Source organism: Bos javanicus, chromosome 5, assembly GCF_032452875.1.
Source record: "Bos javanicus breed banteng chromosome 5, ARS-OSU_banteng_1.0, whole genome shotgun sequence".
Lineage (NCBI taxonomy): Eukaryota > Metazoa > Chordata > Mammalia > Artiodactyla > Bovidae > Bos > Bos javanicus.
In genome coordinates, this window is record NC_083872.1 from 110,560,346 (window position 1) to 110,588,098 (window position 27,753).

The 27,753-nt window shown below is 56.8% G+C and overlaps 1 protein-coding gene across 3 annotated transcripts; it reads right to left on the reverse strand.

Annotated features, from left to right (window-relative positions):
• Positions 1–3,910: 3,910 nt before the first annotated feature.
• On the reverse strand, positions 3,911–27,751 carry KCNJ4 (potassium inwardly rectifying channel subfamily J member 4). 3 transcript variants are annotated; one of them, XM_061418525.1, is made up of 2 exons: positions 17,177–17,803; positions 3,911–5,649 (listed from the first exon to the last, which is right to left on the reverse strand). In XM_061418525.1, the coding sequence occupies exon 2, from the start codon at positions 5,608–5,610 to the stop codon at positions 4,276–4,278; it is 1,335 nt and encodes a 444-aa protein (XP_061274509.1). In that variant the 5' UTR covers positions 5,611–5,649; positions 17,177–17,803; the 3' UTR covers positions 3,911–4,275. The 3 variants fall into 3 exon arrangements, with proteins under 3 accessions (XP_061274509.1, XP_061274511.1, XP_061274510.1); XM_061418527.1 differs by lacking the exon at positions 17,177–17,803 and adding an exon at positions 8,557–8,781; XM_061418526.1 differs by lacking the exon at positions 17,177–17,803 and adding an exon at positions 27,665–27,751 and having other exon boundaries at positions 3,935–5,649.
• Between the last annotated feature and the right edge of the window lie 2 nt (positions 27,752–27,753).

Below are 27,753 nucleotides of genomic sequence, written 5' to 3' on the forward strand. Positions count from 1 at the left end.
CGCTGCTGAGGCCCAATGTTCAATCCCTGGTCAGGGAACCAAGATCCTGTAGACTGTGCATTGCAGTCAAAATAATAAATAAACAAATAAATAAAACCACCAGTATCATCAGCTACACCCTCACCCTGCTAGGGGTTTTCTCAGCAGTGCTGGGCCACAAGGACTCTGTATTAAAAAAAAAAAGAAGAAGGAAAATGTGTAGAATCCACCAATACCAATAAACACCAGAAAAAGCTACAGTGAGAAAAGCCAGATCCAGGAAGAAGCGGCCAGGGTCACAGCCACGGGAGCTAACTAAGGCCTGACACAGATAGGGCGAGGATTTGACGGGGTCAAACAGCTGAGTTGAATGCCTTCTAGATTCTTTTCTATTTCTCTTTAAGCAGTGTGAGTTCATAAGGAAAATGAGTTGGTTTTTTTTTTTTTTTGGAAGCTGGCAGGAAGGAAGCAAGCAAAGATGAACCTACAAGAATTAGGCCCCAGTGGTGGGGCTTTTATTTGGGATGCGGGCGGCTGTCAGCTGCGTGAGTGGCACCCTCTTACGCCTTGGCCGCCACCTTGGTTCCCCTTTCTCCCAGGGCTGTGACTGAAGAAGGGTAGACAGGGGAGAGGCAGGGTCCCCACTCTCTGGCTCCACAGGAGAGAGAGAGGGGCAGGAGCTAAGGAAGGGCTTGACGGCGCCTCCAAGGCCCCTTCTGTGACTACAAGCTTGTGATAGCTAATGTTCTTACACCCCCAGATTCAGCGATCTCCCCCCACCCCCATTTCAGGGCCGCCAGGAGCTGGGAGTGAAGCGAGAGATCAGAGGAGCTGCTTGCTGGGGAGCAGGGGAGGGGAAGGCAGGTGGGAGGGCTGTGAAGGGAGCAGGTGGGAGAGCCAAGGTGAGTCAGCACCGATGGAGCAGCAGGCTTGCAGCCTTGGAGCCTCCCTGCAGCTGTGTGCTCGCCTCTGAGCTCTGGGCTGGCTCCGCTGCGCGCCCCGACGCCCCCCCCGAGTCCCTGTGCTCCCCACCCCATGTCCTCCACTTTGATACCCCCGAAAGTCCTTGCTGCGGGCTCTCGTCAAAACTTGCCTACCCTGTATCACATGCACATCTCAACAGCTACAGGGGCCTTTCTTAAGGAGCCGCTGTCACGAGCGTCTGAGCGAAGTGGCCAACCAGTGACGAGGAGGGTGTTTAGGAGGGATCTTGAAGTGCCCCCTATCGCTCTGGATGGGAGGCCCGCTTAGGGTGGACTGCACACTCTGTCCCCCTGGTCCTTATGGGAGCAGGGCCAGATGACCTCTACCCTGTGTTCCAGGCGGAAGGTACCTGAGTCTGAGGTCCTCTTTAGTTACTGCTGGCTGCCCTGGGTGCCAGAGCATCATTGAAATGAAGCAGGCAGGAGGGGATGAGGTCAGTGAGTCCTCGCCCGGGCCTGCAGGGCTGGATGGAGGGATGTCGCTGGGGTCAGGGAGCGAGACCCTGGGGTGCGCCCACCTAAGGGCCCTTCTGAGAACATGGGCAGGCGAGCAGTCGCACTTGTGTCTGGCTGAGTGGTCCCTGTAGGCCCCTTCAAGGCCCCCAAAGGTCATGGGTGCACTCTGGGAAATCTGGATAGGGACAAAGGAGGAAGAGAGGAAGCCCCTTCCACCCTCTCTTAGCCCGGACCTCAGGAAGAATGGGAGTGAAGGGGAAGCTGGCTCCTGGGCCTCTGACAGGTCTCACCTTGGTTCAGAGCAGCCCCTTAGTTCTCTGGGCCTCCATTTCCTCTCTGAGACCAAATCCTTGCCCCACCTACCTCGAAAGGTGTTATGCAGGTAATAAGAGACATTGTGACGAGCTCTGGGCGCTTGGCCCCCTTTTCTAGGAAAGAGGCCCCAGGGTGTTTTCTTAAACTGTTAAAGCACGTGGAATGCACCACGATTTACCCAAACGGCCAACATGAAATGTGGCCCTTCACAAAGCAGCCAACCGCCCTTGACAGCAGCTGAGCCTGCCTCCGGTTCCCTGTGTTTCCTGAGAGGATGGGCATCTGTGTAGCAGATTCCTGGGAACAAGGAGGGTGCCCTCTGCTTCCTTGTACCCCGAATGTTGGGCACACAGTTGGCACATACAACTCAAAGATTCTGGGATAGACTAGCAGGGATGGTCACAGGTCCACCTGGTGTGTATGCCTTTTGCCAAGGGACTTGACCGTGCTCCCAGAGGACGGAGTCAACTTCCTACCCTTTGAATCGTGACCTGGATTAGCGAATAAAATGCCACGGAAGTGACGTTATACAAGTTCAAGATTAGACTCAAGAGACCTTGCAGCTGCTGCCTTCACCCTCTTCGACTGCTGCCCCAAGACTCCGTGAAGTGATCTGGTGTAGCCTGTTGAAGGAGGAGAGGCCAATGGAGGAGAACCGAGGCCCCCAGGCCGGCAGTGAGACCTACTGCCCGACATGCGAGTGAGTGAGGACCCTGTGGCCTGGCTGACCTCCATGCTAAGCAAGGCTGCTGGAGTGAGCCCACAGAAACAGGAGAGGAGCTCCCACCAGCCCACCCACACAACCTTAGAAAGAATAAACCAGTGTTGTCTATGTTTAGGGTGGCCTGTTACACAGCACAAGCTAACCGAAGCCTGAAGAAGGGAAGAGGCCCATCCAAGGCCCCACAGTGAGGAGAGACCAAGCCCAACTATGACCACGCTTCCCAGCTGCCCCCAGCGCCCTTCCGGCCGCAGTGTCCCGCAGTCAAGCTCATCAGCCCGGCACCGTGTGTGTGTGTGTATTTCGAGGGTGTAAACCAAGTAGGCCCTTGCCAATTTCCCCTGAGTTACAAAGGGCTGGCTGGCATCCACACAGGATGCCCATCGTCCCTTGAAAGGACGGCTCATTCCATTCTACGGAGAGTGAAACTGAGGCCAGGAGTTGGTGGGCAACTTGCTGACAGCCACACAGCTTGTTAATAGCAAAGGTCTGACTCAAGCCCACTCAGGCCTTCTATGCCCATTTAGGATCCTTTCCACCGGCTCCCAGAAAGGAGACCAGCAGGTAACAAAGTTCTCTCCAAGGGTCAGTCTCTCAGAAAAGGGCACACACATATACAACTATACAATACACACATACATACCACACACACACACATACACACCATACACACATACACAACACACATACATATAACATACACATACATACATACCATACACACATACATATAACACACATACATACACACCACACACGCATACATACCACACATATATAATACACAGATACATACACACCATACACAAATACATATCACACATACACACCACACACGCATACATACCACACATATACAATACAATACCACACACACATACATATACACACACACCATACACACACACATGCAGCACACACTTACATATACTTCATACACAGAGACATGACACACACACACACCCCATACGCACACACATACCACACAGAGACACACATCATGCTGATCTCTCTCTGCCCCTCTTTCTCTCTGTCTCTTCTTCCCAACCCTCCATTTTCAACCAGCCCACCCCTAATGGACCATATACTTTATTAAAAATATATAGTTACAAACTCCATTGTCGATCTGGGCTGGGCCTATGGGCCCAGAGGGACCGCAGGGAGGGACGGCCCTTATCCTGCTCCTTGGGGTCCCACTTCTGCACCCAAACCCAACACTATCCAGGGGCCAAGGCAGCTGGCTCTAAGGGCCTCGAGGGACCAGCCAGCTGGGCGGGGAGGGGGCAGGGTGCCCAGAGAGGGCCTGCACCGCCTAGTCCTGCGGGTACACATGGCAGAAGGTGGATTCGGTGCCTCCATCTTTCCATTTATAGATATTTACAAAAGAAAGTCATGAGCAACAGACCACAGTCATGCAGAAGAAACGCACCCCCCTCCCACCCTCCCAAACTAGCCAGTGGCCCACCCCAGAACCCCAAGATGCCCACCCCCCAACAGTCCAGACGCCTTCCCCAAGGTTCTGAGAGCAAAGGGGGAATGTCCTTGAAGGGTCGGTGGGGAAAGGGTCAGGGGTCTGGGGTTCCTGAGCTCGCCAGTGGGTAGGTGCTGGGGAATCGGGCCGACCAGACCAAGGGTGTCCTGGCCCTTTCCCAGGCCTGGGTTCTGGAGTCAGTAGGAAGGGCTCTCCCAGTCTTTGAAGCCCCCAGGTCCCTCCAGAAGGTCCGGAGCCAGGGTGAGTTCTGTCCTGAGTGTGGAGAGGGTGTCCTGGCAGCCCACCCCCCAGCGAGGCTCCTGCGGGAAGCAAGAGGGCGGGCTCGGAGGTCAGATGGCGGACTCCCTGCGGTAGGAGATGTTGTCCAGCGGGAGGGTGGCTTGCATGCGCTCCAGATCCAGGTGGCTGCCAAACTCCAGCATCCGGATGATGCCCGCCTCCTCCTTGGAGCCCGCCTCCAGGCCCAGGCCCGCAGCCACGGCGGCAGCGGCCGCAGCCTCCTCCTCCATCTCCTCTTCCTCCTGGCTCATGAGGGCCAGCTCGTTCTCGTAGCAGAAGGCACTGGGCGGGGGCGGCGGGGCGGGCAGCACGGTGATCTTGCTCTCCTGCAGCTCCCGGGCTGAGCAGCAGGGCGTGCCAGCCACCTCGTAGGTCTTGTGGAAGCGCGAGTAGTCCACTTTGTAGTGGCTCTTCTCCTCGAAGACCACTGGCTCGAAGCGGTGGCCCCACAGGATCTCGCTGGCCAGGTAGGAGCTGCGGGCCTGGGTGGTCATGGCCGTGGCCTCCACCATACCCTCCAGGATGACCACGATCTCGAAGTCCTCTGACTCCAGCTCCTCCTTGCCCATGCCATACAGCGGGCTGTCCTCGTCGATCTCGTGGACAATGATGATGGGCGAGACCAGGAAGATACGGTCCAGGCCGATGTCGTAGCCCACGTTGAGGTCCCGCTGATCCAGCGGCAGGTACTCGCCCTCCTGGGTCATGTAGGGCTTGATGAGCTGGGCCCGCACGTGGGCCTCCACGATGTGGCTCTTTCGTAGGTTGCCCACGCGCCACATGAGGCAGAGCTTGCCATCGCGCACCGAGATGACGGCGTGGTGGCTGAACAGCAACGTCTGCGCCCGCTTCTTGGGCCGGGCCATCTTGGCCATGATGGTGCCAATCATGAAGGAGTCGATGACACAGCCCACGATGGACTGGACCACCACGGCGATGACCGCCAGCGGGCACTCCTCTGTCACACACCGGAACCCGTAGCCAATGGTCGTCTGCGTCTCCACCGAGAAGAGAAAGGCGCCCAGGAAGCCATTCACATGCATGATGCAGGGCTTAGGGGCCACGGGTGCGGCTCCACTGCCTCCCGCTGGGGCCCCCGCCGTGGCCCCTGCCGGGCCGGCCTCCAGGTCACCGTGGAAGAAGGCGATGCACCAGAAGAGGAGGCCGAAAAAGAGCCAGGAGACGAGGAAGGCCGCAGAGAAGATCATGAGCATGTAGCGCCAGCGTGTGTCCACGCACGTGGTGAAGATGTCCGCCATGTAGCGCTGCGACTTGTTGCTCAGGTTGGCGAAGTAGACGTTGCATTGGCCGTTCTTTTTGACGAAGCGGTTCCGGCGTTTCCGCCGGGGCACGTGGGCCTGCCCGTTGCGGCTGTGCCCGTGCATGTCCTGAAGCCGGCGTGGTCACCTGGGAAGACGCGGGGCCTGCAGGGGAGAAGCCAGACACGTGAGGTGCCAGGGAGCGAGTGGGTACTGTGGGGGACGGCTCTCCAAATGCCCCCAGGGACCCAGGTTCCAGGGTGGCAAGGAACCTGCCCAAAGATGCCCAGGAGGGGAAAAGCCTGGACTAGGACCCAAGGTTTCCTTCACCACTCGGGCAGAATGTTAAGATGGTTCTGACAACAGCGAGAAAGTGCCTCTGTGGCCAGCCCAGCTCCAGGGTTGGGGCCTGCTGGACCAGTAGCTGAAGCCACTGGGATTCTGGTCCGAGTCCCAGCCCTTCCTGCTGCACCCTCTGCCCGTTACCCCCCTGCCAGAACCTCCTTTGATTGCTCTTCCTTTTCCTTCCAGGAGCTTCTGGATGCCCATCTCAGCACCGCCCCCCACCGATCATCCCACTGGCCCTGAACAGAGGCTGTTGTGAATGCTCTGGGTCCCGCTCCCCTCCCTGTGTTCAGCCTCTGCCCTTTGGGTCTCTCAAGGGCTGGACATTCCCTTGTCCTGTCCAGTTCAGCAGCCACTGGCCACCTGTGCCTCTTACATTCAGTTAAAATTAAATAAAATGTCAGCATCAGTTGCCCAGTTGCACTAGCCACATTTCAAGGGCTCAGTAGCCATGTGTGGCTACTGGCTACCATGCCGGACAGAGCAGGTTCAGGACAGTCCCTTCAATGCAGAAGTTTCTTCTGGGTAGCACTGGGACCCACAGCCCCACCTCAGTTCCTATCCTGTCCCCAGACTTGTCGGGAGCTGCGGTGGATGAAGACTCCAAAGTGGTGGTCAAGATGGAAGGAAGGGGAGCTCTGAGTTTTGACCCCCGGGTAGGCATCCCTATTTCATATCACAGGTGAGGGAATGGGGGCTTAGAGAGGAAAAGTGATCTATCCAAGGCCACACAGCAGGTAAGTGGGTCCAGATCCAGGAGTGTCTAACTCTTCAGCCCCCAGGTGCTGTCATTATCATTGAGTTTACTGTGTGGAGACCTGGGGTAGGGTGCGGGGGAGGAGGGAGGCATCAAACTACTACCACCTAGCTATGTATATAACTGCAGACAACTCATTTCTACTCTCTGAGCCTCAGTTTCCTCATCTGTAAAATGGGGATGAAAACTCTGCCTCACAGGAACCCAAGGAGACTAGGTGCTCTGTGAAAGCCAGTGCCTCCTGCCTTCCTTCCCGCTTCCCAGGGAGCAGAAGGAAGCTGGTGAGAGGTAGGATTTGCCTGTCAGCATCCCCAGCTGTTTCAGTGGAGGCGGCCTCTCACCCTGCTGGGTGGTGGGTGTACCAGCTGGCCCATGGAGGGCAGACCCCCCCCCATCACCTCTGCCTTCCATGGGGCCCCAAGAGAGAGATGGTGTTGTCCAGGGCCCCAGCTGGCTGGCAGGGCTGGGGCTGGGCCCAGGCCCGGGTTCCTAGTAACGTTTTGGCCCAGAATTATATAAGGCTGGAAGTTTCTATTTTCTGTTCTATTCTTCTTCCTGATCTAATTGTGCATCTGTGGCAATGTTTATACACTTCCCCGGTTCAGGACAACTCGGTTGCCGCAGCAACCGGTGCGCGCCAACGCTGTAATTTAGAGATCAACGGCTTCAGCGCCTGCCTCTTCCCAGGAGAAACTCCCTCTCTCAGCCCAGGGAGAGCAAGCCCTGCACCCCCCCTCATCCCCACGGTCACCCCACCATGACTCTGGGTTCATCTCCCTTCCCCCCCTTAAAATGAGCTCCCTGGACCCCCCCAGTCCTGGAAGTCCCAGATCCACCATGTAACTTGGGCAAGTTACTTGACAGCTCTGAACCTCAGTTTCTTCATCTGGCAAATGGGACCAGTGAGACCCATGGGTCTGAAGATCTCACAGGTAATGAATGGGGGTGGGCAATGCCAGTCCTTAAGAGGTCCTGGTTTTAGTTGGGAGTCAGCCCCTCTCTGCTACCCCCCTAGCATCCCAATGGCCAGGGCTCCAGGTGGTAGTTCTAAAGAGATTGGGGGCCAGATGTACCTCCTAGGCTATAAATGGCTTTCAGGGAAGTCTTCCTTCACTAAATATGTCCCTTTTCACTTTCTCTCATTGTCGCCAATGCCTCCATGAGCACCACAGAAAGAACCAGAGCCCAAAGTAAGGGTTTCCAGATGAGTGATTTCAAGACCCTCATTTTGGGGTTTCCCTGGTGGCTCAGTGGTAAAGAATCCACCTACCAGTGTAGGAAACTCAGGTTCGATCCTTGGTCCAGGAAGATCCCACATGCCTCGGAGCAACTAAGCTCCTGCACCACAACTACTGAGCCTGTGCTCTAGAGCCCAGAAACCGCAACTCCTGAGCCCCCCGCCACAACTACTGAAGCCCGTGCACCCTGGAGCCCATGCTCTGCAACAAGAGAAGCCACTGCAATGAGAAGCTGAGCCCTGCAACTAGAAGTAGCCCCTGCTCATCACAGCTAGAGAAAAGCTGGGCAGCGGGCAGCAATGAAGACTTAGCACAGCAACCCCCCCGCCAAAAAAAACCCAACAAAACCCTCATTTTACATCTGAGGCAAGGAAGCTCAGAGCTGGGATGAACTTGCTAAGGGTCCCAGAGCAGCTGGGCCAGCCGTGGGTGATCACCTCAATCCCACTCCTGGAAGGTCAAGGTGCTCCTGGAAAGAGGAGCTTCCTCCCTGGAGGGGGTTGGGGTAGGGTGTGGGGTGTGGGAAGAGAGGGCCCCAGTCCAGCCAGGCAGGCCCTGGACCCAGTGGCCGCGGCCTTGCAGAATAGAGCTAGAGGGAACAGAGAGCAGTGATCTGAGCTTTGTTGGCTGAGGATGGTGGGGCCCAGAGACAGTGAGAGTCCTGCCCGAGGCCACAACAGGGGCCCGCGGAGCTGCGGGCCTTGTCTGCTGCCCAAAGGGACTGGCCCTAACCTTGGGGATTCCTCTGGTCCTGCAGGAGAGGGCGCTCCCCGCTCCAGCTCCAGCGATGCCCGCTGTTTCCCATCCCTGAGTGGAAGTGACAGGAGTCTCAGTCAAGCCCCAGGAAGAGGCTCCGCATGTCCGTGCCCCCATGCTCCCCACCCTCTACACTCACATCCTCCACTTCAACGCAGCCCCAGCCCCGCCCTCTAATCAGCCCCGCTTCGTCGGCCCCCACCCTCTTATCAGCCCCTCCCTCCCATCAGCCCCGCCCTCTCATAGGCCCCGCCCTCTTATCAGCCCCGCCCTCCCATCAGCTCCACTCTCCCATCAGCCTGGTCCTCCAGCCCCAGCCCCACACGGTAGGCCGGTGGGGACTCTCATCTCCAGGCCCCGCGCCTCCTCTCTCGGTCACAGCACCCCATTTCCCGAGCCCCTGCCCTAGGCTAGACCCTGGGCCACCCCCGCCGGGTGCATCAGCTCGGGATCAGAAACGTCCACTCCTGGGGGGCTGGGAAAGCAGACACCGAGAGCAGGTGCTGCCCCCAGGCCCATCACCCTCCACCTCCGGGAGCCGGTGTGTGGCGTGTGCCCCTGAAGACCCTGGGCTGGTGAGAGGCCCAGCCCCTCGTCTGCAGTGACCCGTCCAGATACACCGCTGCCCCGTCACCGCAGCCCCTGCAGGAGCCCGGGTGGGAGCTGGGGGCGGGTTGCGCTGTGCTGCCGGCACCAGGATCACCGCAAAGCGACGAGTCCGTCACTTGGAGAGTGCCCGCGGATCACTGAGGCCAGAAGATGGCCAGCTTTTCTGTCCCTCACTTGTCACACGGGTCTTCCTAGCGAAGGCACAAGGGCCAGAGGGAAAAAGTATGAAAGAGAAAGGGCCACAGATCATGGGAGAGAGGCGACGGGCATTGACAATTGGGTACCACCCCCCTCCGAATATAGATACTTTATTAAAAGAGAGAGAAAGAGAACCCTGGCTGTTCAGGTGCCTGCACCATGGCTACAGTTAAGTGTACTTTTCTGGAAGGCAGGGAGCTGGTCTTACCCACTTGCACCGAATGTAGCTCATGAGCACGCTCTGGAGAACAGAATTTCCAGAATGGGGGCCCTAAGGGCTGGCCCCCTGGCTGCCTCCCTGGGTGATCTGGGACAAGCCCATCCCCTCCCCACTGGGTGCTTCCTGCCTTTCCTGTCCTTTATTCTAAGAGTGCAGCCTGCAACATCTTTCGTGGTGAATGTTCTTGCTTTTGGGGAAATGATGGAGATGGGAAATGCTGGTTGCTTTTTTTTTTAATGTAATGTCCTTTCTTGGCAAAGTGGAGCATCGACAATGCTGTGCAAGTTACTTTTTTGGTGGGGCGGTTAAGTTCGCTATGGGGTGAACATCTGGATCCTAGACAACTAGGGAAACTGAGGCTGAGAGCAGGGCTGCAGCACGCGAGTTGGCAGCTGGCAGACACTTGAGCCTCTGGGAGGGAGTGAAGGTGACCAGCAGGGTTGTCAGCTTGCTCTCCTGCCCCTTCCTAGGGAGTTAAGGAGGCCTGGACCCTGCCTGCCAGGGGGTCCGGAGAGGCAGGAGGACCACCCGGCCCCTGTGTCCTCTTAGGCTTTCCTTATGATTTTACGACACTGAATGCTCCCTCCTTGCCCACAACTCCTTTTGCAAAAAAAAGAGAAGCTGCTAAAGTGGCAGCAGCTCCTGCAGGCTCCAGCAGCCCAGGCAGGCTGTGGGGTGAGTCTCCCCACGAGCACCCTGCCTCTCGTGGGAGTCACAGTGGTGTCTGCAGGCAGATCATGCAGGCCCTCCGGCCCCAGACAGCAGCAGCAGTGGGTCCTGAGACCCAGGGCAGGCGGGTGCACTCAGCCCCAAGATGTGGGAGGGAGGTGGGGGGGCAGAAGCCTGGATATAGGGAGCCCTTAGCCCAACGGCCCTGGAGAAGAAAATGGCAACCCACTCCAGTATTCTTGCTTGGAGAATTTCATGGACAGAGGAGACTGGTGGACTACAGTCCATGGGGTCACAAAGAGTCAAACATGACTGAGCGACTCACACTAGCCCAACGGCAGGACTTGGGGCATCCCTTTGGTGTCAGTGGGACAACAGGGAGGTGAAGGCACCGGCCCGCGGTCACACAGCTCAGCATGGGCCCTGCTGAACCTGCCATCCTTCTTGGTGGCCACCCTCAGAGAAGGAACATTCTGGAAGTGCCAGCTCTATGCCAGGCGCTGCCTGGTCTCTCTCACTGAAGCATCACTGCAACTCTTTGTTAATTTAACAAGTATTTATTAAGCACCTACCACAGCAACAAGCAGGGCAATTATTTCTCTTCCCAGCTGAAGAATCACAGGCTGGGGGTGGGGTGGGGATGGGGGAGTAGAGATGGGGGTCACACAGCAGACGAGGCAAAACCAGGATTCTGACTCAAGCCCGCTGGCTCCAGGCCCTGGCTCACCCTGATTCCCAGCCTCTGGCCTTCCAATCACCTCTCACGATGCCCTATGCAACCCAGACCCCCTCGTGCCTCTCCCCAGCCCTCCAGGCTCAGCCCGAGCCCCCCTGTTCTCTGAAGTCTTCTGAGGCTGCACTGCCAGCTGCCAGCCCTGCTTCCTTGCAGCCCCTTGGCCGTCACTCAACTTCTCTTCAACTGTATGAAAACATGGGCTGGTTAAAGCCTCACATTTGGGGCTTTAACCAGCATGTTAGGCTCTTGGACTCAGTTCTGTCAGCCTTCTAGCATGTCCTCTGTGAACCTCAGTTTGCTTATATGCAAAATGAACATGATGCTAACAATGCCTACCTCACGTATATAATAAAAACATTGGCTGAGGGGTCAACAGGGCATTGCGGGTAAAACGCAAAGAATGAGATGAGATGAAAATGATGATGACGAGGATGAGGTAAGAACTCTGGCCTGGAAGACCAGAAACCCAGCTTCAAGACCCGGCTCCACCACTAACTATTCCAGCCAGGGGCTCCTTCTCTCCATTCGTAAGATGGGGGACCGTAATAGCTCTGCGGCAGGGGAGTGGGGAAGAAGGAAGCGGAATGAGAGAAGGGCCCAGCACTGTCTGTAATTAGGCAGGCGATGGGGTGGGTGCTTCTGAGTCGAAGCAGCCTCCCCCTGCCACGAGCCCTTCTTGGACCTGGAGGGGAGACTGACTCTTCTCCAGAGGGCGAACCCACAGGGCAATGCGGGTGGTGCAGGGCTGGGGTGGGAGGTATAATTTCCCTGGGCGAGGTGGGAGGAATTAACACCACTGTCCCATTTCCCAGCCCTCTGAGGGGCACAGGGCCTCCCTCTACCCCAGCTCTGACTGAGGCCTCTCAGGCCTGGACTATCTGGTTGAGGGATTGGGGGATTGTCCTGTAATCATATACACCCAGAGATTTGGAGGAGGGAAAAGACTTAATGCAGGCAGCTGAGCTCAGTGCCTCCAAGAGTAAGAGGCACTGAGGGCGTAGGAGAGTGTCCCGTCCTGCCCACGGCCCTCTGCAGGCCCCTGTCCTGCTCTGCAGGCCCCCAAGAGGTTGAACTATCTTCTCTTGACGAGTCTTGAGATCCCACACCTTCCCCTTCCCAGGGCAGTGACTCTGACTCTGGAGTCTCTGTGCCATTTTCCGACTGTGTGACCTTGGGAAAGTTACTTAACCTCTCTGGTCCCTGCGAGCCACATCCTTAATGGGACGAATAGTATGCCTCACTGAGGAGTAAATGGGATCATGCACAGGTGCCCAGCACAGAGTAAGAGGTTGATAAGTGATACAAACAGTCCTTTTCTGAAACTCCATCCCTGGATTTCAGACATCCTGCCCTGCAGCCCACCCGGCACCATCACGTGGCCCCATCCAACTTTTCTTCCACCAGCTCGAGAGAGCAGGTGAATAAGAGCAGTGGCCTCAGACTCTCACAGAGCTGGGCGGGAAGCAGGCTCAGTCCTGTCTGGCACCAGCAGGATCCTTGACCTCTAAGCTTCAGTGTCTTCATTTGCAAAGGAACATAGGAACGCCTACCTTGCAGGGTGGTGTCCTGAGGGCCAGAAGCAGATTGTCAACTGTCATAAAAGTGCAGGCCACACTGTGGGGACTCAAGAAATGCTCTTCCTCCCCCACACCTTCTTTGGTACCCCGAAATCCCACTGCACGCGCAGTCCCTCCCCCACTGGGCACGGTGTGACGGAGCAAAATCCACACAGAGCAGTTAGTACGCACTTGCTCTGGGCGGGCACTGTTCTGAGTGCTTTACGCTGATCAATTCCTGCCGTCCTCACCGTGACCTCAGAGGAAGTTTCCATTTTCAGCCCTACTTTATTTATTTTTTTAATTTTTTTTTGGCCACACCTCGTGGCTTGCGGGCTCTTAGTTCCCCAAGTAGGAATCAAATCTGTGTCCCCTGCAGTGAAAGCGTGAGTCCTAACCACTGGGCCGCCAGGAAATTCCCTGTCCCTGCTTTAGAAGTAAGAAAACCAAGGCACAGAAAGGTTCCGCAAGTTGCCGAAGGTCACACAGCTCACAAGTGGTAGAGCCAGGATTTGGACCCGAGAAGTCGATGCCAGTGCACATCCGTTAGACAGTCTGTTCTCCTGGCCTTGGAGTAATGCTGTCACATCAAAAGTCTCTTCCACTTAGTAAGCATTTATCCCTCCTGCCCTTCTTCGTGCCGAGTTCTGTCCAGTTCAGTCTTGTCGGGAAAGGGGAAACTGGGTCAGAGGGCAAGCTGGAGCCAAGATCTGGGTCCCTGACTTCAAGCCTGGCCAGGTCTGAGCAGTGTGGGGCGAACTGGCTCATTCCTCCAGCTCTGCACCCCGCCTCTCCCTCCAACCATTCAGCCATCCGGTGAGCAAGTTTGGAAAGCGAATTCCCCAGAATGTCCAGATGGGCCTTCCAGTCATGGCCAAGTGGCAGGAGGATCCAAGGGCCCAGCTCTAACCTGCAGGGATGCCCTCTGCTGAACTGCCGAGGCCTGGCCCCTTCCATGACTGATGGGTGGCTCCCTACCCCCAAAGGAACCCCTTCTGTTGGCCAGACAGTCCCACCAAAGAGGCCCCTTAAACACTTTTGTCCTCTTCCTTATAGGAATTTGAAGGCGGATCCCCAAAGGCTTCTCTTTCCCAGAACAACCTCAGCTCCCTCACTAGTGGGGGAGCCAAGGCCTTGCTGTGGCTTCTAGGGACTCTCTCTGCTGCCTGCTCATCCCTCAAGGGCACTCACTCCTACTGCACACTTGCCTCGGGTCAGGCACCGCGTGGACTCATCCAGCTTCTGCGTAACCCATAACAAGCATTTGCCTAGGCGGCAGCCATGGATTATAGCGAGATGATTGAAAGAAAAGTATGGGGCGATGTGAGAAAGAAGACAACGGGGCCCTGCTTTGATGGGGGTCCCTGAAGGCCTCGTTGAGAAAATGACGTTTAAAACTGAGACCTGAGGAGTAGGTGGGAGCCAAGACAATCCAGAGAGTTGTGTGTCTGTGTGAAAGGTAGGTGTAGAACATTCCAGAAAGAGAATCTGCAGCAAGACCAGAGAGCAGGAGTGAAGTGAGCCAGAGGAAGGAGAGCTGCCCCAGAGGAGGCCCCCGGGGAGCGGGGTGCAGGGCTGTGGAACTCACCCTCATGGTTATGGGAAACAGCAGGCGGTCAGGTTCTGCCTGGTTTGATCCTTTAAACTTTCACATGACATCTTTAAGACAACTAGGGATAAGCAGTCATTATAATAGACCCTTGTGTATCCACCACTGGGCTTCAGAAAAAAAAATCCTCAATATGGCCCCAGTGGCACCCTGCCCTTATCTGGTCTCAGAGGCCACCGCTGCCCAGTGTGCCCACATACTGGGGGATGAGATGTGCCAGGATGCTGTGGGGGGCACAGTGGAAGCTGGAGGTCGGCAACAGGGCTACTGCTGCTGCCCAGGCGGGCGATGATGGGCGGCTTGGAGCTGCGAGGGTGGTGGCAGTATTGCTCGAGAGAAGTAAACAGACCAGGTCACATTCTGGACAAAGAGCCCCCAGGCTGTGGGGGTGGGCTACGTGGAGGGTAGGGAAGAGGGGTGTCAGGAATAGGTGATGGTGAGATGCTGAAAGAGGACCAGGTCTAAGGAGCAACAGTTCCCAGTGTGCAGTGGCCTTGGAATGGCCACATGGGGAAGTCCAGGAGACTCATCTGACGGGCACACCTCGGGGAGGTTGTAAGGTGTGAGAGTGGATGAGATCTCCTGGGCAGGAATGCTGGATGAGAAGAGAGGGGGGCTTGAGACCCAGCCCCAAGCATCTCCTGCACGTCAACGAGAACCTGGCTAAGCAGATGGAGGCCAAGAGGCAGAGGGAGGGGAATGTGAGGATAGTGGGGCCCTTGAAGCCGGGAGAAGGAGGGAGGTGAACAGAGTTGACCAGTTGACCAGACCAGCCCAGCCCACCAAAGCCAGTGGCCCCACTTGCCTTCCCCATTGGGACACATTCTCTCTTCCCAGCCAAAAACGGGTGAAGACTCCTCACTGGCAGAGGAGAAGGCAAGGTGCTGGGCAGAGCTGAGGGAGGAGGGGAAGGCGGGGGGCAGGAGCAGAGGTGACTTTAGGACAGCCCACGACTGCCCTCCCCACCCCAGCTCCCCAGCCAGGGTAGGGGTGGAGATCCTGGCCAGCCCCTCCCCCATTGTCCCCATGACCAGCCCCTTCTGCATTGTCCCATCCTTGGCTGCTCAGCAAACACATCTCCAGGAGCTGGGGCTGGGCAGGTAGGTCTCTCAGACTTGTGGGAGTCAGGGCTGATGCCCTTGGCTCACACAGGATTCCCTGGATTCTCCACGGGGCTCACAGGCCAAACCTGAGAAGAGGTGTGTGTATCGGGGGTGGGTAAGGGGATCAGAGTTGAGTGCCAGGGGTAATTCGGCAGAGGCCACCCCGGGTGGCTTCGGAGAGCCACAGGACTGCCGGTGACACTTGTGTGGGCTCCTGGGACCAGGGCCTGCAGTCAGTCAGGCACTCGAGGAGCCAGGTGCCGGGTGTGCCCGGCCCAGACTGGAAGCTGCCCAAACAGGATGGCATGCCACGTAGCCAGGAAAAAAGGAGGGGGAGGCCGGTCAGGAGCCGTGTGGGTCTCTAAGATGTGTTTTTAAGTGAAAAAAAAGGCAACCATGGGGAACACTGAGTATAGTATCTACCATTTGTACAAAAAAGGAGAGGGAAGAAATTTATAGATACACATATTTACTCGTCTGGGCTTGTCTGTGGATGGAGACCCAGGTGACACGGGCTGCCTCCAGGGAGGGGAAGCAGGTAGCTGGGGAAGGGGTGGGAGGAAGAACTCTCACTGTATTCCTGTTTGTGTCTTTTTAATTTTAGAACCGTTTGAATGTATCACCTACAACAACAAAAAAAAAGACACATAGAAAACTTTCAAATTGGTATGTACATATGTGTAGAAGGGTCATAGCATTCATAAGGTCCTCGAAAGGGACTGTGATCCCGGAAGGGGAGAGAACAAACGCTTCACTTAGGTGCTGACTGGCCGTGGAAAAACGTCTTAACTTCTCTGAATTGCTTCCATAAAAAGGGGAGGGATAACGCCCACTTCACGGGCATGTTGCAAAGATGAAAAATGACCTTGGAGGGTAAAGGGTTATCAGCTGTGCATAGACGCGTCTTGAAGGGGATGACTCGTCATCCAGCTCTCTCCACAGCCCCTCACAGCCCCTCCTGAGAGCCCATGGTCTTCCCAGTGGTTCTCACGGAGGCCTCTGGCTCGCCCCTGCCGCCCTCCTCAAGTCTTCCAGGTCTGAGGGCCTCTCTCCGGGTCACCCCCTCCCAGCCTCTCTGTTCAGAACCCACTCAGTGTCCAGGCTCAGCCTCCACTTAATATACCACCTGGCCCTGATCGCCCTCCCAAAACAAGCAGATTCCGCTCCTGCTCCAGGGTCAGGAGGCATCGCGAACCCAGCACAGCCAAGATGGGAGGATCGCCCCTCCCCTGCCTTCCCCATCTCAGTCTGTGACCTCCTGGGGACCGCTCAGGCATCACACCTTCAACCCTCCCCAAACCCAAGCATCAGGATAACAGCACAATAACCAACATTTAGTGTTTACTCTCCCTGGAGAAGGAAACCACGGACAGAGGAGCCTGTGGCCTGCAGTCCCTGGAGTCGCAAAGAGTTGGACACGACTGAGCGATTAAAACAAGTGTTTACTCTGGGCCAAGCCCTGGAGGCTCCTTTGACCCTCATGACATCCCAGAGTTGGGTGCTGCTATTTTCATTCCCCACCGTCCCCCCGCGAGTTCAGGAGCTGCCCCAGCGGGTGAACGGAGGGACTGAGACCCGGACTCGGGCCCCACGCTGAGTCCATCCAGCCCACAGCGCCCTCCCTGCAGCCAGCCACACCCCCGCCGGCAACTCCGTGGGGTCCTCTCTGAGCCTCCTGCCTCCACTCCCCATGCAATCCTGTCTCCGCACGGGCTGAGGACCCACGTCACTCCTCAGCGTGAAGCTCTGCTTCTTACCAAGCCCTCCTGCCCTCTGATCTCCCCTCTCCACTCCCACCCTGACCTCACGCCCACGCGGGTCTTCCTTCTTGTCCCTTTGGGTCCGTACATTGGCCGCCCCTTCTGGATAAGATCCTCCGAGACTCCCCGCTCGTACCTTCCTACCATTCCAGTCTTGACTCAAAGGCTGCCTCCTCTGAGAGGTCCCCCAGGTGCTCTCCGTCTGCGTCCTGATCTTCCGCACAGCGTTTGTCTGATCCAAACCTATTTCACCCGCAGTCTCTGCAAGTGCTGAGGGACCTCCGCCCTCCGCTTCACCCCGAACCCCAGTGCCTGGCACGCGGGGACAATTTATAAACATCCGACGACTGCCAAAACCAAGATAATTTCAGCTTGTCATAATTCCCGTAAAGGACCTAAGGAGGGTGATGTGACAGAACGTGACCAGGAGGAGCTATTTTTGTCACCAGAGTCAGGGAGAACCTCTCAGTGGAGGTGGCCTCTGAGCGGGGACCAGAAGGAGACCTTCCGCGGTGCTGGAGCAGGGCAGGACGTCTGGGGCCTTGGCCTGCGCCTCATGCTCCCATGGAGCACTGGCTTCTTCGCAGGTGTCCCCAGGTGTCCTCCCAGCGGGGTGCCCAAGGTCCTAGGCCCAGAAGAGAAGCTCCAAGAACAGGAGGAGGGGGCAGTGGTGGTATGGGCCACAGGCAGGGCCAGCAGGAGAAAGCGGCAGACAGGCCTCGGAAGGGCCAGAGACAGCGGTAGGAACAGTCCTGCTCATCCACAGCCACAAGGGACTGTCGCTCTCAGAATGCCTACTATGTGCAGGCAAAGAGCTACAAGCTCACCCATCAGACCGTCTGAGCTGGCTCCTGAGGCCAGACTTCAGATTCCATTTATCCATTCCTTCATCACCCTAAAAACATGCTGAGCTGGAATGGCAACCGCCCTCCTGCCTGATGCTAAAGCTGAAACTCCAATACTTTGGCCACCAGATATAAGAGCCAGCTCATTGGAAAAGACCTTGATGCTGGGAAAGATTTAAGGCAGGAGAAGGGGACAACAGAGGATGAGACGGTTAGATGGCATCACCGACTCAATGTTCCTGAGTTTGAGCAAATTCTGGGAGATGGTGAAGGATGGGAAAGCCTGGCGTGCTGCAGTCCATGGGGTCAAAAAGAGTTGGACACGACTTAGTGACTCAACAACAACTCCTGCCTGGTGTGTGTCCAACACAGTCCAGTGCCTTCCCTCGGAGGGCACTCTGTAAATTATTGTGGAATGAATAAACATTTATTGAGCAACCTACTGTGTGCGGAGAGAAAAAAATGAATACAACAGCACTCTGCTTTGCTGAGTTCTGTGTACAAGTATCTGCAGACAGGAGGAGAGGGTCCTCATGGCCAGAGGGCTTAGAGAGAAGGTCCCCGGAAAGACATGGAGCAAAAGACATTCCCCAAAGGGGAACCAGGGCTGGGCTGGGCAGCAAGTGGGACATAGGCCTCAGGGTGGGATGATTAACCAGGAGGCTCAGGGGCCTGGAGCTAAGTGGGCTACTGGAAAAAGACAGAGAGGTCTGAGGAGAGAAAAGCAGCAATTTTTGGCAAGTACATTCTCAGAAACCAAACATCCCAGAAAAAAAGAATCTGGACACTCAAGTCTTTCTCAGTGGCACTTCCAAGATTTCTACACAGAGGAGAAGCTTTCCAACTTTCTGATCAAGACCCAGAGTAAAAGCAAACATACTGTACTTGTTACACAATACAGTCCATATATTTTAAAAGCTGAAATAGGAGCCTCACCCTATTCGCTCAGTCGGTAGAGTCTGGCTGCAATGCAGGAGACCTAGGTTCGATCCCTGGGTCAGGATGATCCCCTGGAGAAGGATATGGCAACCCACTCTGGTATTCTTGCCTGGAGAATCCCATGGACCGAGAAGCCTGGCGGGCTACAGTCTATGGGGTCCCAAGAGTTGGACAAGACTGAGTGACTTGCATGCACAGGAGCATCACAAAGTAATATTTGCCCTCACTACATATAAGTGTTTGAAATCTTTTTATTTCATTAAAAAAAACATAAGTAGTAGACCCACAAACTCAATTTCACAACCATTAACGGGTCAGGACCTGGACACAGGTTGAAAAGCACAGACCTTCGTGGTGCTTAGGAGCTGTGAATGGTCTGAGACGGGATCTAGAGCTTATCTTGAAGCTGTGAGTGACTTCTTGGATTGTGGGCTTTTTTTGGGGTGGGGGGCACAACTGTGGGGTGAGTTGTTGGAGGCCAAGGGGGAATATTTGGACAAGACTGTCAGATCCTTACGGTCATAGGACCACTGTGCTGTGGCCCAGACAGGAGTGACTTCAGTTCTGGGTCCAATCCTTCAGTTCTGGGTCCAATCCCTTCCCCGGTTCTGGGTTAGAACCCACTGCTGTCCCCTACAACAGATGTCAGAGCAGTTGCTTGCCCACCTCCCATTATAGGGATCTCAGCCCCTTCTCAGCAGCTCCCTCGAGTGTGGGGAGTGAGGCTGTGCCAAGCTATTAAGGCAGCTGATGACTAGAAGTCCTTCCCAGGGCTGGCTGTCTGTTCTCGCTGTCCCCTGGCCTGTTATCTCAGGGATTTGGGCCAGCTTGAGCACGAGGCTATGGCCTGCTCTCTGCTCCACTCGGGTCCCTCTCCTCCCTGTGGCCCGGCTCCTGCCCTGTGTCTAGGGGGTGGCCCTGGGGCCCAGCCAGACAGAGGCTCTTTCCAAGGTCAGCTGGCCTCAGGATCTGCAGCTGCACAGCCTGGCGCTGGTGCTCAGCCAGCCCTGCACCCCACCACCCAGCAGGTCTGGAGGGCTTAGCGGAGAGATCAGGTGCCGACACTCAACACGGCCAGAGCAGCAGAGCCTGAAGGTGATGGCTGAGGACCTGGAAGTCTGCCAAGAGTGGCCACTGAGTGGGCAGGACACACAGAAGCCCATGTCCACAACAGGCCAGGTTATACTCCCAGGCTCACGAGATCTCCCTGGTGACCCGCAGGTGCAGGGGCGCCAGCCCACCCAACGAGTCAGGGGATGGAGGCTCGGAGGGGTGGAAAGGCTGCTTAAGGCCACACAGCTGCTCAGGGGTGCGGTTGGACTTAAACCCAGATTTTCTGTCCCTCACCCACAGGGACCATGTAGGCCAAAGGAGTGCAGCCTCAGGGGGAGCAGGGGAGAGCTAGTCTGCCTCTGGGAGGGAAATAGGCTGGAGTCCTCGGGCCCCAGGGTCAGAGCCAAGGCGACAGGGCCAGGCAGGTAGCAATTAGCTGAACCTTCCAGACACAAGTGGGCTGCCCCAGAAGGTGGGGAGCTCCCCTTGAAAAGGGTGTGGGGGGCTCTGATGCCCATGCGTGAGTGACTGCAGCCGTGTCTGCCCCCTCCATGTCGCCCACAGCAGGGCCCCTGTAGCTCTGGGCCTGCCACCTCCCTTGGGTGGCCTCATGGAGTTCCCAAATTTCTGACCCCCATCCCATCTGTGCCCCAGGCTGAGTGACACCTTAGCTCTTCCAGGCTGGGGACGGAGGGCTAAACTTCTCAGGGCTGCAGTGGGAGAAGGGAGGCTCCAACAGGAATGTGGGGTGGGAGTTGGGGAGAAGTTGCCGGGTGGGGTGGGAAAGAGATTTCACTGGGGCATCCCAGACGCCAGACGGTAAAACTTGGTGCCGATTCTGCTTCTGAGACAAGGTTGGGTGAACACCCCTCAGAAGGCCTCAATCTCCCCATCAGTAAAATGGAATCAGCCCCTTCTGGTGGACACAGCCCCTCCTCCTTGGCCTCGCTAAGGTCCTCTCCCATTCTAGTAGCCCGGGTGGGGCTGGGTGGGCACGAGAACAGATGGGCTAGCAAAAGGAAAAAGCCAGGGTCTCCCCCCACTCCACTCCATCACCAGAGGTTGTCCCTTTACACAGAAGAGCAAAGAGAGGTTCCCAGGGGACGTTGACCTGGTGAATGTCACTGGGAACAAGTAAGTGATCCAGTCCCAGGCCTACCTGACTTGGGCAAACTTCTTTGCTCAGCTGCACCCACTGTGACAAGGGGGGCTACTGCCCCTGCCCTTCTCTCCCACCTAGGGGTTTTCCCCAGGAGATCAGCTCATCCCCCGCGTAGATACAGGGAGCATCTCACGAGACAGGGGGTGTCGGCAGCCCTAGAAGGGGAGAGGCAAAGGAATCAGAAGGAGTCCTGGGCTCTGGTCCAGCCCCAACTCTTTCACCCTCGCTGTGTGACCTTGGGCAAATCACTGTGGTCTCTGGGCTCCCAGCAGAGCGCTAGAGAAAAAACAGACACAAGAGCAGGCCAAGGCTGCAGGGTAAAGGTGAAGAGTGGCCTCCATTGTCCAGGGGCTATTTCTGCCCAGCTGCACCCATACTCCACCGCACCTTGCCCCTGCCCTTCTGAAGTCCCTCGGACCCCACACCAAGGCCCACCCAAGCAGGCCTAGACCCAAGCTGCTGGGTGATGGGTCACCATGGCAACACCGACTCCCCACACAGCTCCAGCTGGGGTCTGAACCACCAGGGCCCACCTTTCTTGGTAGCCCCGTTCCTTGACCTGCCAGTGCCCCTCATGGGTGCCTCCCCCTGCTCATGGGCCAGATGTCCCAGCATCTGGAGTAGGGCTGGTCAATGACTGGCCAAGTAGCCACAGGCTCAGGGTGGGGAGGGGATGGGTGCAAGGAGAGGAAGGAGAGCCGTGGCCGGACAGGGTGCACTGTCCTTCCCTCGGGGGCCAAATGGAGGGGTGAAGGGTGCCTAGAACGGGCTGGGTGCATTCCCAGCAGGACAAACAATACACGGCTCTTTCCACCTGTTGGACCTGGAGCAGACTCTGCCTTCACCGAGCCTCAGTTTTCTCATCTGGGAAGTGGGAGTGATGGCCTTCACAGGGTGCTGCAGAGGATTAAGTGAGATCACAAACATAAAGTCCAGTGTAGAGCCTGGCACATCGGACCGTGTCCCGCTCCTGCAACTGGACCTCTGGGAAAACCTCCGTCACCCCAGCTGCCATCCATCAGAGCCGTTCACATGTATGAGTGTGTGAGTGAACGGATGTGAATGTGTGCAAGCATGTGAGAGAAAGTGTGTGTGATAGTGGGCCAGAGAGCGCAGGAGTTAGAGGGGGTGTGTGTGTGTTGGGAGGGGATGAGACGGGGAAGCATGGGTGGGGGCCCTGGGGGCCGCACCCCAGCGCTCCTCCCACCGGTTTGCCTGGCCTGTGAGTCCTGAACAGAAGCAGTGGTCTGGGAGCCTGGCAAACCCCTTGGGTTTCAAACCGGAGTCTGGTCGCTTTCCGTTTGTGTCCAGTCGGCCCCTCCCCCTCGCGGAGCCTTAGTTTCCCGGTCTGTGAACAGTCAGAATCATCGACGCCCAAGTCAGGTTCAACATGGGGACCAGACGGCGGGCTGCGGGGGCAGAACTGGCCCAGGCCCTTGGGAATGGGGCGGGGGCGGAGGGGCGAGACCCAGAGCTAGCTGGAGCGTGAGCTCTCCCGCCCCCTGGCTGCACCCCACCCACCACTCCGGCAGTCCCTTGTGTGCGCGCCTGCAGGAGCGCGCGCGTGTGCGCGCGCGCGCGTGTGACTCAAGGTCTATTCATAGCTGAGCTCCACCAGCTGCAGCGTCACAAGCAGAGGGGCCTCAGCCCATATTATTATTTCAATTACCATCTGAATTAAAAGTTTGAGCAGCGATCAGCCCACGTAGCGAGAAGAAGAGGGAGCAGGAGAAAAATAAAGATGAAAAAGAGAAGAAGGGCTGCGCTCCGAGATCCCCCCCACACTCCAAGGAGGACTGAGTCGCTGAGGAGGCTTAAAGGTTATGCCAATCCCCAGGATTCCTGCCGGCCCCTCGCCCGGGGGCCCAGGGTCCTCGTGGGAATGGGAGGAGCATTTCTAGAGGACAGCCCAATCACAGCTACTTTGTGGACACAGATCACCCAGTCCAGATTCTTGACCACCAAGCTCAGAGAGGGTGAGGAACTGATCTAAGGTCACACAGGGAGCCACACCCGTGGCTCCTGGCTCCAAGACCCTCTCTCTCACCAGACAGGTCCCACCCACGGTTTCTCCAGACCTTGCATGTTGTATGACACTGACAGCTGTGGGCAGCCCCAGGTCAGGACCAGGGAGGACAGAGGTGGACCTGACGTCCCCATTGGTTTCTCTCCCTGCTCCCTTCTCCCTGTTCCCAAGGCTGGCTCCCCTAGCCCAGAACCACGCACGCAGCTCTCTGCCAAACCACCCGCAGTCTGCACCCCCAGCCCCAGACCTCACTCCACCATCAGCCCAAAGACCCCCCCTTGCCACCAGTGCAGGGGATGGAGCCCTGGCCCAAATCTAACTGTTCAGTCACCTTTGGGCAGGCCATTTGCTGTCTCTGAGCCTCCGTCTTCCCCTTTGTAAAATGAGTTTTCTTCCTAGGCGCATGTCTATTTCTATGTCTTCAGAATGGAGCCCTCAGAGGATCTCTGAGGGGGTGTCATGTTGTGGAGGCGACACGCCATCTCTTGCCAAGCCCCAGCCCAGGGGAGGGACATTTTCCACTCTTCCTCAAGGAAGTCCCAGGGACAGCCCCAGAGAATCGGACTGGCCCGCACTCAAATCCAGGCTCCTCCACTTCCCTGCTGTGTGACCTTGGACAAATCACAGAGACTCTCTGAGCCGTGGCTCCCCCATCTGTAACACGGGGACCTCGGTTCGACATTGTGGGGTTGCTGGGAGGGTTAAATGAGAAGGCTTTTTATAAAGGCTCCTAGCTTGATGTCTGGTGCGACGCTGTTTCTTTCTGGAAGCCGGTAAGTGACGGGGCTGCCTCCCAGCCCCTCCTGGGGACAGCAGAGACCCTGGAGATCTTGGAAATGAGGATGTTATCAACCTTACCCAAAAAGCAGGAGTCACCAGCTCAGGCCCCTGGCAGGTACTCATCTGGTTCTGCCTGAATAGCTCCCGGAATGAAGAGCTCACTACTTCACAAAACATCCACAGAAGCACCTCCAGCTCTGGGAATCTTCTAGAAGGGGCCAGAATCTTCCATCTTAACCCCCAATCCAGCCTGTCTCTGACAGGAACTGCCTGAAACTGGCTTGAAAATTAGTCTGAAAGACAGCTTTTCAAATAGACTAAGCAAGGGATGGGATTAATGGTCAGAGAAGGTGGGGGTGGGACAGCCAAGAAGCAGGCAGGGAGGAGGGAGGGACCAAGGGTCTCTTGGAGCTCCTTAGAGCTCCTGGGTCCTGTCTGGGCTGGACTCAGCCTTCCACAGGAGGCGTGTGTGTGCCTGTCTGTCTCTCTGCTTGCAGCTGGGGCTGGAAGCCAGCAGCTCTGGGTTCAGGCCCCAGCTCTGCTTCTTCCAACCCCAAACCATCACTGTGACCTTGGTGGGGTTTACTTCCCTCTCTGGGCATAAGTTTTCATTTTTGCAAAATAAATAAATAAGACTATCAGATCAGTGATGTAAGTGCCAACCCTTCTGTCTGAATTGAAACCCTGTCTTGTCAGTGGCTGCTCAGCTTGCACCCTACCTCCAGGCTGGCGTACCAGGAGCCATGGGGTCTCCGAGTGTCTGGTTTCAAGCCAGAGACCTTGTCTCTTCCCTCATGTTCCTCTTTTGTGTCTAGTACTTTTTTCACATCCAGTGCTTTTGAGGGCTCTATCCCAGCCAGCCCTATTTTACAGGTGAGGAGATGGAGGCCTAGGGAAGTGAAGTCACTTGCTCAAGGTCACAGAGAGCCAAAGTTCAAAACTCCTACTCTGTGACCAAGAGAGCAGCAGGACTCAAGGGCATCTGTTTTCAGGAGAGTCACCAAGATCTCAAATGGCCAACTGTTTTCTATCCAGATGTAGACTCTGCCCAGGGTGGTTGTGTCAGGGGGCTGCCCAAGGTCACACAGGCCAAGCAATGACAGATTGAGGTCCAGAACCCAGGCTCCCTGCCTCCCGGGCCTCACCCTGCCAGGGGGACAGCAACACGGTCTGACCTCCTGCCCTGTTCAGGGATCGCCATGATTAGACCCTCATCCTGCCTCAAGGCCCGGCTTGGCGGCTTCCAGAAGCCCTCAACACCTGAGACTGAGGGGGAAGAGTGAGCAGGAAGACAGGAAAGAAAGTTGAGGGTTGGCCGCTTGCCCCCAGCCCTCTGTCCCTCCCTCTCCTCCTCTCCTCGTGCAGGGGGAGCGGCGCTGATGTAATGCACTCAGCTTTGGTCCCGGTGCCAATCTCAGAAGAGAGACGACAGATTGCGTGAGCCAAATTTGGCATCCTAGGGGGAGAGGCATGAAAAGTGGAGATGTGGAGGAGAGGAGCGAGGAGCCTGGGAGGTGCGGGAGAAGGCCCCCTGCCCAGCAGACCCCCAAATGCCTCCCTCCTTCGACTCCAGCCCCCACCTCCTCCCTAGCTCAACCTGGGCTCAGGGCCTCCCCTCCTCACTCTGAGGGGCCAGCCTGGTTGCTCCCCGGACCCTCCAGGCCCAGTGCTGCCGGTCCTGCCTGTCCCCCCACCCCCCCACAACACACTGCTCCAGCTCCATTTCCCACCGCCGCTAGTCTCCTGGTTACCATGTTGCTGGTTGTCATGTCGCTTACATGTCCTCGTGACTCAGTGGTCCCCGCAGAGGGGCCCCCTCCTCCTCACACCCCCCACAGCACACGCCCCCGCCTCCCCCAGATCCACATTAAGAACCAGCCCGCCCTGTAAGCCTACACGGTTCCTCCTCCCCTTCCCTCTTAGATCCTAAGCTGAGAAATTTTTTCACAGCATCTCCTGAAGCGACTTCATTCTCAGCTCTGCAAATGTCTGTTAAGAACCTACTATGCTCTGGGCTTGTGTCCGCTGCTTCCCAACACCTGACATAGTCTATAAATCACTCAGCAACCCAGTGAAGGCAGTACCATCAGTACCACTCTCCAGTTGGAGAAACTGAGGCTCAGAGAGGTCAAGCAAGAGGCCCAAGGTCACCCAGCAGAAATTCAAGGCCAGCTCTGTCTGTTCCGAGTCACCCCCAAAACTTTTTATGGGAGAGAAGCTTCTCATTCAAGGGTAACCCAAAGGTTCCTGAGGACTAGCTCCCAAGCCCCAAGTCCCTCCTCTAATTCTGAACACTCCTCTTCTTGGTCAGCTCTATTTCAGGCCATATTCCCCTCTCCCCATTAGCTCTTCATCTTCCCAAAGGTAAAAGGAATCCTCACTCCCAACTGCTCAGTGCGTTCCCCAGCCTGTGAACAGCTCTCAGCTCATGTGAGCCAAGGCCCCCCCACCCCGACTTGGAGGTCAGTGGGACATGCAGTGGTGTCCTCATTCCACAGATATGGAGGCTGAGGGTCAGAGAGAAGAGGGACTTGTCCACCGTGCTGGCTCCTCAGCTAGCTGAGCTGATTTCTAGGAGCCTGAATGGAGGATATACAAGGCCCACTGCCCGGCATGGAAAACCCCAGAGAAAGCCCATCCTCTCAGTGGAGAACAGAGTAGAATGTTCTAGGTTCAGCCTTCTGATTTGGCTATGGGTCAGCTCAACAGCCAATAGCCTTGGCTCCTGCCATGTTGCACCTCAGCCCTTACCCCACTGCTCTCTTCTAAATTTTGTTCCCTCCATCTTCGTCCAAGCTGGGGCCACAGTTTGGCTCTCAGGCCCCCAAATACTGCTAAGGACTCCCCCAAATCCCAAAGCCCTGGAGGTCACAAGACTGGATGTGGGGGAGAAGCAGAATAGACATTTTACACACACACATGCACACACTCAGCAGCCCAGCTCCTCTCTGAACCTTGCATGGATGGCTCTTGGGCCTCCCTCTCTTAGTTCCCCAATACCTCAACCTGCTTCTTGACACCCTACTGCTCTTGAGGCCCTCACCTGCCAACTTAGCCAGGCTACCCTCCACCTGTCTCTCCCCCACCCCCAACCCCTCCCCATGGTAGAGCCTGGGCTCTGGAGGCAGAAGTGTGATGGAGATGCTGGTGGGGGGAATGCTGGACTCTGTCGCAGTTGCAGGGAAGTTTCCCTACTCCAGGGCTCATTCAAACCTCTCTTTCCTGGGGGTTCTCCGTCTGGGCAGGGAAAAGCAGTCTAGCCTCTCTCCACAGCCTGCCTCCCACACTGTGAAAGATGAACTGCCTTCTTCCCTGGATACCCGTCCACCCACCCTTGGGTCTTGGGGTCCAAAGTAGGTACTCGAAACACAAGTGGGATTTTGTTCAGGCAGGGCCCTTTGCCAACAGGCTGCAGTTGGGGAGATGGAAAGGAGACGGACCCTTCCCCCCTCCCCCCTTGCCACAAGTCACCTGCCTCGAAACTCCTCCAACCCAGTGTGACAACTGGAGGTGGGTGGAGGCAGGGAAAGGTCATGGCCGGGACAGGAGGTCAAGGCGCCTTTCCCTCACCTCTACCCCCGTTTTCTGGCAGACGCCCAGACCTCGATGCTTCCGACGACGACGGATAGAGGACAAAACTCACCAGATCCCGGGGAATCGCCTGACCGCGCTGAACGCGCGCCTGGCAGCGGAAACCCGGGTTAGAGATCAGGTTCAGAGCGAGCGGGGCCCGAGCCGCCAGGTCCCGGGACACACAGACACGCACGAGGCCGGACAGACGGACGGACAACGCCAGCGGCGAGCGCGGGCCCGGCTTACCGCGGGGCGCAGGATCCGACGAGTCTCCGGGAGGCAGCGAGCAGGCTCTACATCCCAGGCGCGATCGGGCGGGCGGCGTCCCGGGCGGG

Bases quoted from the DNA above. Each gene is read 5' to 3' on its own strand.
- KCNJ4 (XM_061418525.1), bottom strand. From the start codon at position 5,610: ATGCACGGGCACAGCCGCAACGGGCAGGCCCACGTGCCCCGGCGGAAA.